The sequence below is a fragment of the Narcine bancroftii genome, chromosome 4, assembly GCF_036971445.1.
Source record: "Narcine bancroftii isolate sNarBan1 chromosome 4, sNarBan1.hap1, whole genome shotgun sequence".
In the NCBI taxonomy this organism is placed as follows: Eukaryota; Metazoa; Chordata; class Chondrichthyes; order Torpediniformes; family Narcinidae; genus Narcine; species Narcine bancroftii.
This window is the reverse complement of record NC_091472.1, coordinates 135,242,012-135,254,206: the sequence shown is the minus strand read 5'-3', so window position 1 is coordinate 135,254,206 and position 12,195 is coordinate 135,242,012. Positions and strand designations below refer to the sequence as shown.

General features: G+C 39.1%; 1 protein-coding gene across 1 annotated transcript in view; it reads left to right on the top strand.

Moving 5' to 3' along the window:
* The window catches only part of LOC138762392 (uncharacterized), a 172,738-nt gene that overhangs the window by 134,347 nt on the left and 26,196 nt on the right, over positions 1 to 12,195 (top strand). Inside the window, exon 18 of the mRNA XM_069936159.1 lies at positions 5,642 to 5,758. Within this exon, the coding sequence (XP_069792260.1) occupies positions 5,642 to 5,758 (117 nt within the window). The remainder of the gene's footprint in view (positions 1 to 5,641; positions 5,759 to 12,195) is intronic.

The window sequence follows — 12,195 nt, the reverse complement described above, 5'->3', positions numbered from 1 at the left end:
CTGCATCACTTTCACATTGAATCAATGTTCTACCTTTCATATAGAAGACTGAGATCCAAGCAGCTTTGAGACTGAAGTCTTTTTTTTAATTTTTTTAATTTTTCACACTATCAACCATACTAACCAAAATACACACAAACATTTCCCTCTTGAATATACACAGTGTCATTTTCTCCCCTTTTTCCCCACTCCCTTCCCTCCCTCCTTCACTACCCCCCCTCCCCACCCACTCAACGTTCAACCTATATGATACATTAAACCCAGTAAACAGTGTCATCGCACAATGAAAATAAACAAGAAATTTGGGTCAGTTCATTTCGTCGTCTTCTCCTTCGATCATTTTAGGTGGTGGAGGTCCGCGGTAGGACTTCTCTGTTATGTTCCATGTACGGTTCCCAAATTTGTTTGAATGCTGTGATGCTATTTCTTAAATTGTATGTTATTTTTTCCAATGGAATACATTTATTCATTTCTATGTACCATTGCTGTACTCTCAGGCTATCTTCTAATTTCCAGGTTGACATAATACATTTTTTTGCTACAGCTAAGGCTATCATAATAAATCTTTTTTGTGCTCCATCCAAATCGAGTCCAAGTTCTTTACTTCTTATATTACTTAGAAGAAAGATCTCTGGATTTTTTGGTATGTTGCTTTTTGTGATTTTATTTAAATCTTGGTTTAGATCTTCCCAAAACTTTTCCACTTTCTCACATGCCCAAATTTGCATGTACTGTTGTTCCCGTTTCCTTCTTACAACGAAAACATCTGTCTGATACTGTTGGGTCCCATTTATTTAATTTTGGGGTGTGGTGTATAGCCTGTGTAACCAATTATATTGTATCATGCGTAACCTGGTGTTTATTGTATTTCTCTCGAAGTATAAAAACATCCACGTAGCAGTAATGAAAGTTGTGACCAGTGATTACAATTGCATCATGGTGTGTGGATGGTACAGCAGAATCAATAGCAAATCTGATACACTTCCAGATTCTTTTTTGAAACAATAAAATATACGAAGCAGTGCAATATCTTGAGTGGCACTGCAAAAGGAGCATGGAGGTGCAAAGCGACTTGGGAGTCCTTGTCCAGGTTGAGTTGGTGATAAAGAAGTGAATGCAATGTTGGCATTCCTATCTAGAGGAATCGGATACAAGAGCAGAGGTGTGATGTTGACGCTTAAATAAGGGACTGGTGAGGCCTCACTTTGAGAATGGGCAACTTATTTAAGAAAGGATGTACTGGCATTGGAGAGGGTTCAGAGAAGATTTACATGAATGATTCCTGGAATGTGAGGAACGTTTAACGATTCTTGGTCTGTATTCATTGGAGTTCAAAAGAATGAGAGGGGATCTCATAGAAACATTTTAAATGTTGAAATACCTGGAAAGAGTGAATGTGGCATTGTAGGGGAGTCAAGGACAAGAGGGTACAACTTCAGGATTGAAGATCGTCCATTTAAAACAGAGATGCGGAGTAATTTCTTTGTCAGAGTGGTAAATCTCTGGAATTTGTTGCCACAGGTAGCAGTAAAAGCCAGATTGTTGGGTGTATTTAAGGCAGAGATTGATGGACATCTGAATAATCAGGGTATCAAAGGTTATGGGAGAAAGCAGGGGAATGGGTCTGAGTTGGAGAATGGATCAGCTCATGATAGAATGGCAGAGTGGACTTGACAGCATCTATGGGCTACTTCTGTTCCTATATGTTGAGGTCTTATAGCAAATGTATAAACTAGTTAGGTCAATCTATTCCCAGAAAAGCTTGTGTTGAAACATTTAAAGTCACATTGATGTCATGTTAATTTCTTGTTGGCTGACTGTCACCTGTGTGAGATGCCTCAAGATCACATCTCTGCTTTTGTATCCTGGCAGAATGTGAAACCCTTGACCCTAGAAAATATTAAGGGACTGAAAATGGATTTTGCAGATTGGAAAATAGAGCTATCACTTTTTGATCCCTGATACACTCAAAGTGCATGGTATAATAGGTTATTGATTAGCCAGGGCATCAAAGGTTGGGGAGAAGGGTGGACAGTGGGGCTGAATGGGAAAATGGATCCGCTCTTGATTGAATAACGGGCCAGACTCTGGTGCTGAATCGCCTATTTCTGTTCCTATTCTCTTTGGTATGGTTTTATGTAAATGTTTCTCATCTTTGTGGTCTTTGAGAAATTGAGAGCCATTCAGAGGGAAGTGTATTGGCTTGAACTTGCCATCAGGTTTTGATCACGTAGAAGTCAATTGGAGTGGATGTCAGTAAAATATTCAAGAGTTAAAGAGCCTCATTCTTTGAAGACAAAAGAGACCTGTAGATATTGGAAACTAAAATAGAAACCGAATGCTCTAACAACTCAGTGGGTCGTCAGACGAAAATTAGAAAACCGATTGGGAATGGATTTTGGATGGATGGAACAGAAAGGCAAAGGTGAGGAAGGGCAAAGACTGATCAATGGTTATGGAAATACAAGGGACTGTGGAGGATGGAATCTAGAGCAGAAAACAAGCTGTTGAAGGAACTCCACCCAAGAGCATCTGTAGAGTCAAAGGGACAGATAAGTTCAGATTGAGACCTCACAGCTTGCTTTTTTGCTAGTAGATGATCGGTAGTACCTGACGGGAGTGGGATGATGGCAGATGGAATCCGGTGATGGGGAGGAGGAGAATGGGAGTGGTTGACAATGGGAGTTTTTTTTTAAAAAACGGTGAATAGGTGAATGTTTGCTGGTGGAGAGCATTGGAAGATGTGGATTACGTAAAATTGGAAAATTCAATCCTATGTCATTGGGTTATAAGCTACCCAAGCAGAATGTTGTTGTTCCGATTTTCGTGTATCTCATGAGGTGAGATTAAAAAGAGCTCAGGCTTTTCTCTTTGGAGTGATGAAGGATGAGGAATGACCTAATAGAGGTCAACAAGATTATGAGGGACATTAATTGGTTGGACAATTATCGCCATTTTCATGGGGTGACAAGCCAAATACCAGAGGACATCTGCATAACATGAGGGGAGACATCAGGGGTAATTTCTTTATACACAGAGAATAATGGGTGCCTGAAATGCATTGCCAAAGTCTGGCACAATAGGGAGGTTTAAATGTTTCTTAGACAAGTACATGGATTCAAGAAAAATAGAGGGTTATGGGTGTAAGGTTGGGAATGTTTAGATTGTTGAATGTTTTGTATGGGTTGACAACATTGTGGGCTGAAGGGCCTATACTGCACTGAAATGTTCTATGTCTTTAAATGCTCAATATTTGATTTGACCTCTGTAGCAGTGGAGAAGACCAAGAATGTACATGTTGTTGTGGGAATAAGAAGGAAAATTGAAATGACATACAAACAAGCTCGAGTTGGATGTTACAGAGTACAAGTGCTCCACAAAACAGTCAAACTGTCTACATTTGGTTTCACCATTGTAGAGTAGGGTTCTTAGTGAGTACCAAATATAGTAGACCAGTTGGAAATGGGTGCAGGTGAACCATGCTTCAGCTGAAATAACTGTTTACAAGGGGAGAAGGAGGGAGGTGAAGGGACACGTGTTAACACTTTCTTTGGTAGCATTTGAAAAGCGCCAGGCAATGCGGAGGTGTAAGTGAGGAGGAATGAGTAGACCAGCAAGTCCTGGAGAGATCAGTCACAGCTCTCTGCACCTCTCTTTAGCACAACCCCCCCACACCTTTCTACTTTTCAAAGGTATGGATTTCATCAGGACCCATTAATGCTGGATGAGGTGACGAGGTTCATTGGTTCTTTCAAGACAAATGTAAGTTCTGGGTAGCTTGTGAGCCAAATTGTACTTGGGTTAATGGGACTAAATTGGGTCAGACCTATTGCAGGTGAACAGCATAATTTCTAACCAGAAGAAGGGCATTATCACCTTTATTTGCATCAGAAAGGGGAAGAGAAGGAAATCCAAAATTGGCCACCCAGCTGGTAGTTTACTGTGGGTTACAATACACTGTTCAAGGTCATGAACACTAAAGTCAGCTAGATCAGGGAATGATGGTTCACTTGGTTCAGACTTTTGCTTTACCTAACTGGAAGATATTTGTACTAGCGAGGAATAGGATTACCTTTGTGTGGCACAATGGAGTGGACAGCTCATTCAACTTGAACCAGGATAAGCCTTTTTTGGTAAAAAATGTTCCTCATGTAATTAATGTTATCTTTCAAATTAAGTTTGGAGAGAGTTAACTGCAATTGGATATGACTTCACTCAGGCAGCAGTTATTCAGTCCAATGTTAACACTCACTGAAAATTTACCAATGACAACGTTCTTTGTTTTGCATGAAAATGTGCATGTCTTATGTACGGAGCTGTCTGTAACTGAAAGTTAAAGGCTGTCACTTTCCTTGGGGTGCCATTATGTGCTGAGGGATACACTGCAATGCTTCCTTCTGGAATGATAACAATGCAAAGCCTTCCTGCCACTGCATATTTAGGTTTTGGAATCTGTTTGTATATATTTTTTTTTAAAACTCTTAGACCTGCCTCACAGGGAATGTATGTGAAAGAAAAATTAACCTCGTGCAGACAGAATGTAAATTTTCTGTGTAATTGTCTTGTGCTATAAATAAATACATATGAATGTCCTGTATTATACACAAATTTTATGAGGAAAATAATTGTTGCTCTGGAAGAAATGTGTCAAAGCAGCCAAATCAGTCCAGCACAGCATGTCCTCTTCCCAATATCATTTCCCACCCCTGGCCCCCTCCAATGCCACAGCATCAATTTCCCCATATCTCATGAGTGTATTGGATAGAATCAATTATTGTCACGTCTTAAGATGTATTTTATTTTGTCTGCTACACAGTAACTGTGAGTATAGCCTTGACTGTTGAAGAAAAGTATATTTTCTCGCCACTTCATAATCCCCAGACCAGCCTGATCTAATGGAGGGAAGGAGAGCATGCAGCACTCCCCAATCCTAATCCCCATCGAGAGGTGGGGTTGGCTGACGGTGTTGTATTTTCAAATCCTATTTTTAGGTCACTTGACAGGGACTCAACTGAAGGTTTTAAATTTAAAAATGTATGATTTGAATAGCTACAGGTGCTACCCTACTTACGATGGTCCGACTTACGATTTTTCAAAGTTGCAATGGTTTGAATCTGTACTTTCAGTTTTGAATTCCAATCTGTTCCTGCGCTGGCAATAGGTGGTACGCTACTCTCTCGTGACGCTGGGCGATGGCAGCATCGTGCGAGATTATCATACGGCATATTCTCTCATGATGCTAACTCAACCAAGCTCGCAATCTCTGAAAGAGTGTATTGTAAACAACCCATCATCTTTACTAAACATATTAAAAAATTTATTAGCAAAAAATAGTGGGTACAGTATTCTTTTTCGACTTGTGATTTTTTTTTTTTACTTATGATGAGTTTGGTTGAATGCAACCTCATTCATCAGAAGTTGAGGAGCATCTGTTTAAGGAAATAGAAGCCATGACCAGTGTGCCAGACTCGATCACGATTTGTTGATTTTAGCAGCAGGTGTTTGGATTGTGATTTGTTGCTACCGGCACAAAACTTTGCTTGTTTATGCAATGCTTTTTTATGTGTGTCCTGATACTTACTCATAAATACTGATGTTTGCAGCACATAACAATCAAGTTTAATTTGTGTTTTCTTTTTAGAATGGTTATGACACTCTAGTAGGAGAACGTGGAATCAGGCTGTCGGGGGGCCAGAAGCAGAGGATTGCTATCGCCAGGGCTCTTATTATGGATCCTGTATTGCTGCTGCTTGATGAGGTTAGATTTACTATAGTAATGAAAGCAGAGAAAATGTTTATACAAGTACAATTTAACTGCTGATATTTTTAATTTCATAGAAATCTAAGACCACTGGGTATTCCAGTACTGTAACCTAACAACAGTAGTAATATTTTTACATTAGTCACATTATAATTTACAGATGTGTGAAACACTAGTGAGCAATTTAATGATAATTGTTTTACATAATTCTTGCATGCTGCACCAAACTATGTAAATACAAAAAGAGCAAATTCTAATAGTATGTTAAATTACCATATGGAAAGAAATAATAAATATAAAAGATGATAAATATTGACAGTTACAGTAATGCATGTATAAAAATGAAAGTGATGTTTCAATAGTCCAGGGAGGCCTTTTTTGTGGAGCAACAGTACTTTACAAGTAGGGAATGAATGGGAGGTCCAAGAGGCAAATAGCTGTTCGAAAAAGACTGACCTTGCACCAAAGGTGTTCAACTCTGTTTCCCTCTGAAATCCTTGTAGGGTGTAACAGTATCTGTTTTCTGTGCACATTTAGACAATTTAGTTTCCACTCGAATGTTGTGAGCCAGCAATTCTCTACATTCATTGAATTTTTTTTTAAATTTGGTCGTTATCAGAATTTTTCCTTTGCATATCTTGCATGTTTAAGTAATTTAATGTAGATTTTGGTGTATGTCGACCCACCTGCCCCCCCCCCTTTATTTTAAGCCTCATTTTTATGGTATATCCAGCATATTAGTCAACCCCCGAATGGGCAATTGCCCATTCAGAGCCAGCTCTTCAGCGCTTGACATCCTGCTTTGCGGAAACTGCCAAAATGTTTGGCCTGGAAGTCAGCCTGAAGAAAACTGAGGTCCTCCATCAGCCAGCTCCCCACCATGACTACCAGCCCCCCCACATCTCCATCGGGCACACAAAACTCAAAACGGTCAACCAGTTTACCTATCTCGGCTGCACCATTTCATCAGATGCAAGGATCGACAATGAGATAGACAACAGACTCGCCAAGGCAAATAGCGCCTTTGGAAGACTACACAAAAGAGTCTGGAAAAACAACCAACTGAAAAACCTCACAAAGATAAGCGTATACAGAGCCGTTGTCATACCCACACTCCTGTTCGGCTCCGAATCATGGGTCCTCTACCGGCACCACCTACGGCTCCTAGAACGCTTCCACCAGCGTTGTCTCCGCTCCATCCTCAACATCCATTGGAGTGCTCACACCCCTAACGTCGAGGTACTCGAGATGGCAGAGGTCGACAGCATCGAGTCCACGCTGCTGAAGATCCAGCTGCGCTGGATGGGTCACGTCTCCAGAATGGAGGACCATCGCCTTCCCAAGATCGTATTATATGGCGAGCTCTCCACTGGCCACCGTGACAGAGGTGCACCAAAGAAAAGGTACAAGGACTGCCTAAAGAAATCTCTTGGTGCCTGCCACATTGACCACCGCCAGTGGGCTGATAACGCCTCAAACCGTGCATCTTGGCGCCTCACAGTTTGGCGGGCAGCAGCCTCCTTTGAAGAAGACCGCAGAGCCCACCTCACTGACAAAAGGAAAAGGAGGAAAAACCCAACACCCAACCCCAACCAACCAATTTTCCCTTGCAACCGCTGCAATCATGTCTGCCTGTCCCGCATCGGACTGGTCAGCCACAAACGAGCCTGCAGCTGACGTGGACTTTTTTACCCCCTCCATAAATCTTCGTCCGCGAAGCCAAGCCAAAGAAAAAAGTCAACCCCCATTTTTTGGGCTGTCTGGGCCTCCCAGGAACAACTCAGAATGTTTTAAAACACCCCAATCACAAGTAGTAAAGCTGTAAAGTAAGTAAAAAATAATAAATAAATAAAAATCTTGGCCTACAGCAGCAATGGCCCACGGAGATGGAGTGGCAACATCATGCTCCCAGGCTGGAGAGTTATGGCTGCGCCCAGTGGTGGGGAGGTGTCGGGAAACAGCGAATTGACGTCAATCTGTTGTTTGTGGTGAATTTAAGGTCTCCTACGTATATCCAGCATATAAGTTAACCCCCTCCTCCCTTTTTGAAACTTTTTTTAGGATTGCACAACTGACTTAGACACTGAAAATTTAGGGTACAGTTTTGCTGGACCTGATGGAAAGATATTTTAGAATATTTGTAAACCTGATTAACGTACCAATACCTGTACATCAACAGAAAATTCCCTTTTGGTGATTTACAGCAATAAATGTCTATCATATAAAGGACATTGCAGATGTTGAGTGAAGGAAATACTTATAGATTAAGTGACCCTGTTTAGAAAGATATGACAAATGGAGCATAATATGGGAAAATGCAAAATTGGCCATTTTAGCAGGAAAAAAAAAGAAAAGAATCATGTACATTAACATCTGTGAACCAGAATTCAAGCAACTGCCAGTCTCAAGCAATTGGCAAAAATAATTGCAGAAAATAAATAGATATAAATATGACATTTTAAAATTGGCATGCCTTAGTTGTCAGTTCGCTAATACAGTTTCAGGCAGTTGGAAAATTCACTTATCCAGCATCTGCCAATCCTCATAGGTGCCTGATACCTGGGGTTTTACTGTAAATAGTAAAAGATAACAAAGGATCTTGTTTGCATTCATAGTTCATAAGAAATTTCTCAGAATAGTTAGTAATTAGGAAAGCTAACAAGTATTATTTATTATGGGCTAAAATGGCCTGTTACCATGCTGAATGTATGTCTAAATTTAACAGGGAAAACAAAAGCAAAAGTAAAGAAATTATGCTGCATTTACAGAAAGCAACAAACCTGGAATACCATGTATAGAGTTGTAATACTTTTTTAAAGGCTCTACATGTATGGGAAATGGTTGAGGAAAGGTTTATCAGATGTGTGCAGAGGGGCCAGATTGTCTTCTGAGAAAGGGTCTAAGGATCACAAATTTCATATTTGTAACTGGCTCAAAACTTGTCAAGTAAGCTGTGAGGAGTTTTGTGCTGGACAGATATGGTCAAGCTATTGGATTGAATGGATATATAGCCTATAAAATTTAGACATAAAAATTGAAAAGTAGTCTATTCCTTGGAAAAAAAAATTAAGATAGGCAATATAAACTTCAAAGCATAATTTTAAAAGTAGTGGGGGAGACAAATATGGGGATAAGCCCTCTATAATGGGACAAAAAGTTTTTATTTTCTTTATTTGTGCTGTACTTCACAGTTTTAAATTGGCAATCAAAAAATTCACATGATTAAAGTGCACATTCCAGATTTTATTAAAGGGTACGTTTTAGTTTGACTATGTAGAAATTACAGCACTTTTTGTACATAGTCCACTCAGTTCAGGACATCATAATATTTACCACAGAGCAATGGGATGTATATTAAAGTCGTCATGTTTAGTACTTTATTGCCTATCCCTTGCATGCAATGATTGCTTGAAGTCTGTGATTTATAGACATCATCACGTGCCGAATCTCTTGTCTGGTGTTGCTCTGCCAGGCCTCTACTGCAGCCATCTTTAGCTCCTGCTTGTTTCAGGGGCTTGTTCCCTTAAGTTTTCTCTTCAGCAAATGGAAGTCCTGCTCAATTGGATTTAGATTGGATGACTGACTTGGCCATTCAAATATTTTCCAGCTTTTAAGTATTGAAAAACTCCTTTGTTGCTTTAGCAGAATGTTTGGGATCTTTGTCTTGCTGTAGTATGAACCACTGTTCAATGAATTTGGAGGCATTTGCTTGAACATGAGTAGATAAGAAGTTTCTATACACATCAGAATTCATTTTGCTCTGGCCATCAGCAGTTGCATCATCAATGAAGATGTGTGCGCCAGTACCTGTGGCAGCCATATATGCCCAGGCCATAACACCCCGACTACCATGTTTCACAGATGAGGTGGTATTCTTTGGATCTTGGTCTTTTCCTTTACACCTCAAAACTTTGCTCTTGCCATCACTCTAATACAGGTTAATCTTTGTCTCATCTGTGCACAGACCTTTTTCCAGAATTCTGCAGGCTCTTTTAAATACTTCTTTGCAAACTGTAATCTGGCCATCCTCTTTTTGTGGCCAACTCGTGGTTTGCATTGTGCAGTGTAGCTTCTGTATTTCTGTTCATGGAGTCTTCTGCGGACAGTAGTCATTGACACATCCACACCTGCCTCTTGAAGAGTGTTGCTGATCTGTTGGAAAGGCATTTGGGGATTTTTCTTCATGTTATCAGCAGTGGAAGTCTTCCTTGGCCTACCAATCTCTTTGCAATAACTGAGCTCACCAATCCATTCTTATGATGTTCCAAACAGTGGATTTTTTGTAATACTAAGGTTTGGATGATGTCTCTCACTGTTTTATTCTTGTTTTTCAGCCTCATAATGGCTTCTTTAACTTTCACTGGCACAACTCTGGTCCTCATGTTGAAAAATGGCAATGACAGACTCTTAAGGTGATGAAAACCCTAAAAACAAGTCTAGCTCGCTTATACCTGCACCAATAAACATGCCTGAGTACTCACAAACACCTATGAAGCCAAATGTCCCAAACATTATGGTGCCCTGAAATGGGGGAACTATGTATAGAAATTGCTCTTAATTTCTACATGGTCAAACCAAAATGTACACAAATCACCTTGAATAAGATCTGGAATGTGCACTTTATTCACATGTGAATTGTTTGATTGCAAATTTTAAACTGTGGAGCACAGGGGCAAATATAGGAAAAAAAAAAGTCTTTGTCCTAAACATTATGTAGGGAACTGTACATAATATTAATTTTTTGAAAGTGGCAAGATAGTTTGAGAAATTAGTGGTGAAAACAGGGTCAAGGTGACCACAAGGCACTGATACAAAAATCTGAGCATAGCTCAATGGATCAGAGACAAAAAAAAGAACTAGTAACTATATATTTGAGAAGATAGTTATGTTATTTACCATTATTTTATTTGGGAGAAGTAATTTTTCAAATTACAAAGATATTGTTGTCGATGACCTGTACAAACAGCTGTAGGTCAGAAAAATAAAACTAAAGTGAGGAGCGACTTGCTCTCAATAAAAATACAAAAAGGATCCCCAGCAAATTGATATTTTATGAGAATTAAAATAATGAATTCTGATAGATTTCTACCTCTTTTCCCCTTTCAGTGATATAAGAATTCAATAACTGCCCAGCATTAATCTGCAAAATGATGAAAGCATTAAGTTGTTGTATTGCTGCTCATGTATAAACCATTTGCTGAAAAAGGCAATAGCATGGTATTAATCAAGGTTCTCCAAATCAGTACTGATACATAACAGAAGAAACTCAGTATGTTACTAACAAATGCGTCAATCACTGTAGATCCAACATGCACGAGAACAAACTGTCATTCAAAAAAAAAGCAAAATCGTTCAGTACTATGGCATCTATTATAACCTGTCTTGTATAGTTGCCATTCAGATGTGTCAAGTTGAATGCCACAGCTGGTATCTGGCTGCATTAATTTAGTTTTGCATGTCTTTTATCAGATGACATGGATAATAGTACTGGAATTGTGAAGAAACTTGATAGGATAGAAGTCTATTCTTTAGTGTTTCAACATATTAGAGTTGATTGAACATTTTAAAAGTACAAAGCCCAATAATTCCAGCTCTAGAAATTATTCTATCAAGCAGATAAATTCTCAGGTTTAATTACAGTATATATCTGAGTCCATTATAGATTTAAATATTAATTATCAGTAAATAAATGACAAAGCAAATATGCAATTTTAAACTAAAGCAGAGTTCATTCAGTCTGTTGATCATCTGATTAGGTCAACAGCAACTTCCTTCCTAGATTCCCATAATATCCCAGGATACAGCTGGGAATTGATCCACCTTTATGTGTTTCAGTATCTCCAATACCATCACCACTGTAATGTTTATATGCTCGAGGTTATCACTGTTCCCTCCTCTAAACTCATTAGCTTCATGCTTCATGTCCTTTTTCACATTTGTTAATGCTGACCTACTTATGTTGGAATTGTCTTGCCTGGAACTCCAGTTATTCATATTGTTCTGCTGTTAAGTTTTTACAATATTTTTAGAATAAAAAATAGCATATATCATTGCACTTGAGATATTTAAATGAACTCGGGTAAGTTTGTAAAATGGTGGCAAGTTTCACATGACCCACTGAACCCTTCGGAAATCAGATTTGATCCTATACTAGGGTCATGCACTTAGTGCTATTAAATGCAAATGACGTGACTTCCTGCTTCAAGATTCTTGTGCATGTCCATTTCTGAGTCTGAGCAAATTCCAGATCAGTGCTGCAACATAGGGCTGTTTCATAATACCACTAAAATTACAACATAGGTGCACCTTTTTCTTTTAAACTGATGAACTTGTTTAGAATGAATTTGTTATTAGCCTACCTTGATAATTACATCCACTATTTTTTTTTTGGACTTGTTATTTTGTAATTCAATTTTCTGGCTTCTGTAAGCTTG